Source organism: Austrofundulus limnaeus, unplaced genomic scaffold (assembly GCF_001266775.1).
Source record: "Austrofundulus limnaeus strain Quisiro unplaced genomic scaffold, Austrofundulus_limnaeus-1.0 Scaffold38, whole genome shotgun sequence".
In the NCBI taxonomy this organism is placed as follows: domain Eukaryota; kingdom Metazoa; phylum Chordata; class Actinopteri; order Cyprinodontiformes; family Rivulidae; genus Austrofundulus; species Austrofundulus limnaeus.
The window spans coordinates 2,252,998-2,257,086 of record NW_013952440.1 but is presented as its reverse complement, the minus strand read 5'-3'; the positions used below and the strand labels follow the sequence as shown (position 1 = coordinate 2,257,086).

At 40.5% G+C, this 4,089-nt stretch overlaps 1 protein-coding gene across 1 annotated transcript in view; it reads right to left on the bottom strand.

The window, feature by feature from the left end:
- Nucleotides 1-4,089, bottom strand: part of grapa (GRB2 related adaptor protein a) — a gene marked incomplete at its 5' end in the record, with an annotated part of 26,066 nt that overhangs the window by 8,868 nt on the left and 13,109 nt on the right. The window contains 1 exon segment of the mRNA XM_014006940.1: nt 3,233-3,401. Coding sequence (XP_013862394.1) covers nt 3,233-3,401 — 169 coding nt within the window.

Here is a 4,089-nt window from a genome sequence, read left to right as displayed (position 1 = left end):
TATATATATATATATATATATATACTGTATATAACAGGCCTATAAGAAAGGAGAGTCAGCTTGTTCTAAATAAAAAAAGGGTTTTTAAATTCATTGTGTAGTGTTTAGGTTCGGACTCTGTAACAGTACTTGGTATTGGAGAGTACCCAAACTGAAGTCCTTGTATTCTTACTCAGTCTGAGAAAAACGGGTATCGTGACACCCCTTACACACTGTCTTTCCCCAACACATATCCCGGGCGCCAACAGGTTGTGCAAGATCTTTGTTTAAAACATTCACATTTCCAGTAGTCAGGTCRGTCTTTCTGTTAGCAAACTCTCATAAATCCCCAAAACTCACAGTAAGTAATAATTATAAGTACATCTACAACTGATTAAGTATWAGGTTGTCTGGTTCAAGATAACCACTACAGGTAAATAGCTTTAGCCAATGTAAAAAAATAGCTAGAACTCAGTCTATTATTGAGTTAAAGTTTAGTAGGGTTATTAGCTGAGAGTTATCCACAAATACTTTGAAAGCTTTTGTATTAATATTGGAATGCAAGTTGTCAGGTCATGYGCATTGCCTCAAGGGATTCCAGTGTTATTGTCAAAAATCAGACTGTTAAAACATATCAACCATATGACCTAATAAAAGGCTAGATTAGACATACACATTCAACATAAACAGTTATTACCATGTGCCACATGTCTCGGCTTATCAACCAGACGTCCTYCTTTCTGTGTGATCAGAACTGTCTGAGTGGAGTTCTGTAATCTCAGGTTTTGGGCCACAGGACTGAGTGAAAGTGATGTGGTTAAGTATTACAAGCGTTACTGCAGAGCAGAAGCCTCTAGAGAAACYGTGTACAACCTGCAGGTGTTGTCTGCCACTCCCAGGAACAATTGCCACAGAGCCTGAGGTTGTCTTCAAATGCCAGCAAAACTAACAACTATTTTTTTTTACCTCGATGACTCCCCAACGAGGGCTGCCTGCAATTTCCTGCACTTCCAGAGAAAGGAACTTCTTCAATCTCATTTGCTGCTCATCAATACATTGACACCTGATCATTTGCAACTTAATCACTACCAAGGGCAGTAGTTGCCTTCAAAGTCAGTGTTTCTTGGCACTGCTCAGCTCGGTGACCAAGATGACTGATTTCTCTGCTCCAGACCGGCAGCAGTCCTGTGATCTTTCATTAAGAGCTGCACCTTCTGTAATGAACTCCACTGCTGCAGTCGCAGCTCCCCACGTTTCGCTCAGCATATGACATATCTGTCAGCTCTGTACAAAACCGGTCAGGCCTTCAAGTTCCTGGAAAAAAAAAAACACTCTGGCAACTTGTAACATTTGTGCTGACTCTGACTTTTGACACAGTAATCCATTCACTGCATCTCAAAAGTCCCACCTGAAAATGTAATTGTATGTACCAGGAAAAAGGAGGCAGCTGATAGACAGAACAGATGTGTTTTTCATGGTTTGGTGGCATAAATATATTCATTTATTGCCTGCACAGACTTTTCTTTGTAAAGGGTGTAAATCTAAAGCATCGACACTACAAATCTGAATAAACACATTTGAAAAAAATTAGACCCATCCGGTCAATTCTGGAATGATATTTTAGGATTTTGTAATAACTGCAAAAAACATTCAGAAAATTAAAGAGTTTTAGACTATGTAGAGGTGTGATTGAGTTGTAGCCATTTTAGTAAGACCTTAAAAAACATTATGAATGAGTTGATGCAACCCCCAGTTTACACTAGATGCAGTTCCGCTCCGACCTCCGCAGTAAAWACGGGGCCATTATAAAGAATGAGAGCATTTACACTGCCTTGGCAGGGCGGCGCAGGGCAACGTCTGTACRCTGATCCACCAAAATAAGATTCAACCCTACTTCTGAATAGAATGAATTAATTCAGTCTGACTTCTAGGGATGTCCCGATCCAGATCTTTTGGCTCCAGATACAATCCAATWTTTTTAATGATTAGTCTTTTTGATACCGATCTGATAGCTTTATGTCTTTAWTTCTTTCCAAGTGACAAGGTTGGTAGTATTAAAGCGAGCCCTGCTGTTCYCACCACGAGAAACATCCAGTTTGCAGATTTTGCAAGATGCAGTTTCAGCATCATTGTTTTCCATTGAAAAGTGTTCCCACACTGTGGACATGGTTGCATACTTGACTTCTTAACAGCAGTTGTAAAGCATGATGATGCTGAAAACTGTCACGAAAACTGGATCAACCCGATCACATGACTAAATCTGATTAAAAATGGCCATATCTGCCACTGATACTGAGTATCTGATCAGGACATCCCTACTGACTTCCACATTTATCACTGCATTTATTGCACAATCTTGCATTTCCTGCGGATGCTTCTCAGAGCACCTCTGTGCTTCACAGCAGTGTGGAACCACAGGCAGTGTAAATTGAGGTTATATTGCGTCAATCTTGTGTAATCTCACACAATCTGTTAGCACTTTGGACTTTGGATTAAGGCATCAAAATTTAACCCRTTTGAGCGAGGGCCTCTTGAGTGGGCTCATTGCTCTCCCCMAAAAGACACTGAACTTTATTATTCAAACTTTTGCGTCCCCTGGATRAAGGACACTAGGTTAGAAAGGCTCAGTGTTCTGAACTTCTCGGGWTTCATAAAGGGGTCCCCAAGAATTCTTCTCCTTTGCCTACTCAGAGCCAGGCAGTGGCCTAAGTGGTGYGAAGAGGTCTCYAATTCAATGCCACAGGCATCACACAATYAATAGATTACTCTTGCTTCAATGAAGAAAGGGAAAAAAGTTAATTGCATGATGTGGAATGAGATTGGTGAACAGCATCCCAGGTATGTTGTGTGTTATTCCAGATTTAATGTCTGTTCTTAGACTTTGTGAAACTTGTAAATAAATGTGACTTATAGTCCAGGGCAACTTGTGGTTATGTGCAAGTTTTTTTTCCCTCTTCATGATACAATGTTTGACTGATGAGATCTTTAGTCCTGAGCAACTTATAGTATGGAAAATACTGTACTTCTTTGCTGTGATTGCCACGGGTGGTCTAATTCTCTAAATTGAGCCCATTCAAAGCGCTATCTACAACAGGTAAGATATTAATTGTTCATAGCCTCTCCACTTCAGCAGGTCTGACCTGTCCCTTAAGCCCCGTTCCTGTCTCGACTTCCTTCTAAATGCACCGTTAGTTTTGGTTGCTATGGTTAAAGAAGAGGGGAAGAGCAGAAACAATGAGTCATATATGCTCACCCTGGCGAAGTGCTCTGGGTCTCTCAGAAACACCGTCCTCTCCTTAGCAATGCTGTTGCTATGGTAAAAGTCCACCAGCTCGTTGAGGGAGGTGAAGCCTTCGTCCCACACGTAGTACTGACCGCAGCGGTCCTGCAGCACCTTGAAATGCTGGACGTGGTCCCCGTAACTGGAAAGACAGGGATGCAAACAGAAGATGAAAAACTATGAATGATGTGTTTTAACTTGTAGTGTATAAATGATCAGTGATCCCAGGTTTCTTTAGAGGCAAACTTTGATTAAGACTGAAACATGTGAGTAGAATAAAGTGTCTTCCTATCATAGTGGTCATTATGAGCAGACAATGCATTCAGTCCAGATTTGGACTGACCCCAACACTTTTGGCCTTTAAGTCTGTAAAGCCTTCCCTTCTGGCTGCACAGCTGTCAGCTGTTGGAGCTGGCATGAACTCAGTGCCGTCCTCTTTGTTTGTCCCTTAAAAAAACTACCTGACCTTATTTCACATTTAGATTTATTCTAATTTGATTTAAAGTGTTTAGCTTGTATGAAACAAGGTTGTGAGAGCAACAAAACGAAGCTACATGTGACTTCATGCTCCCTCCCAAGATCTCTAAAGCTCTTATGAATGACTCAGCTACTACCATTAAATTTTRGCTGTCTGTAAAATTAATGACCATRTAGCCATTTTTGTGTTTTGCTAAGGCTGAAGACCTGTGACCGATGTCTCGATGAGTTGAATAACTTTTTAAGAGTTCCCTTAAAATCTGTCAAATGTTAAAGGCACAGTGTGTAGGATTTTTTCAATTATTTTAGCTGAAATTGAGATAATCACTAATGACAATAATAAAAAACATGTC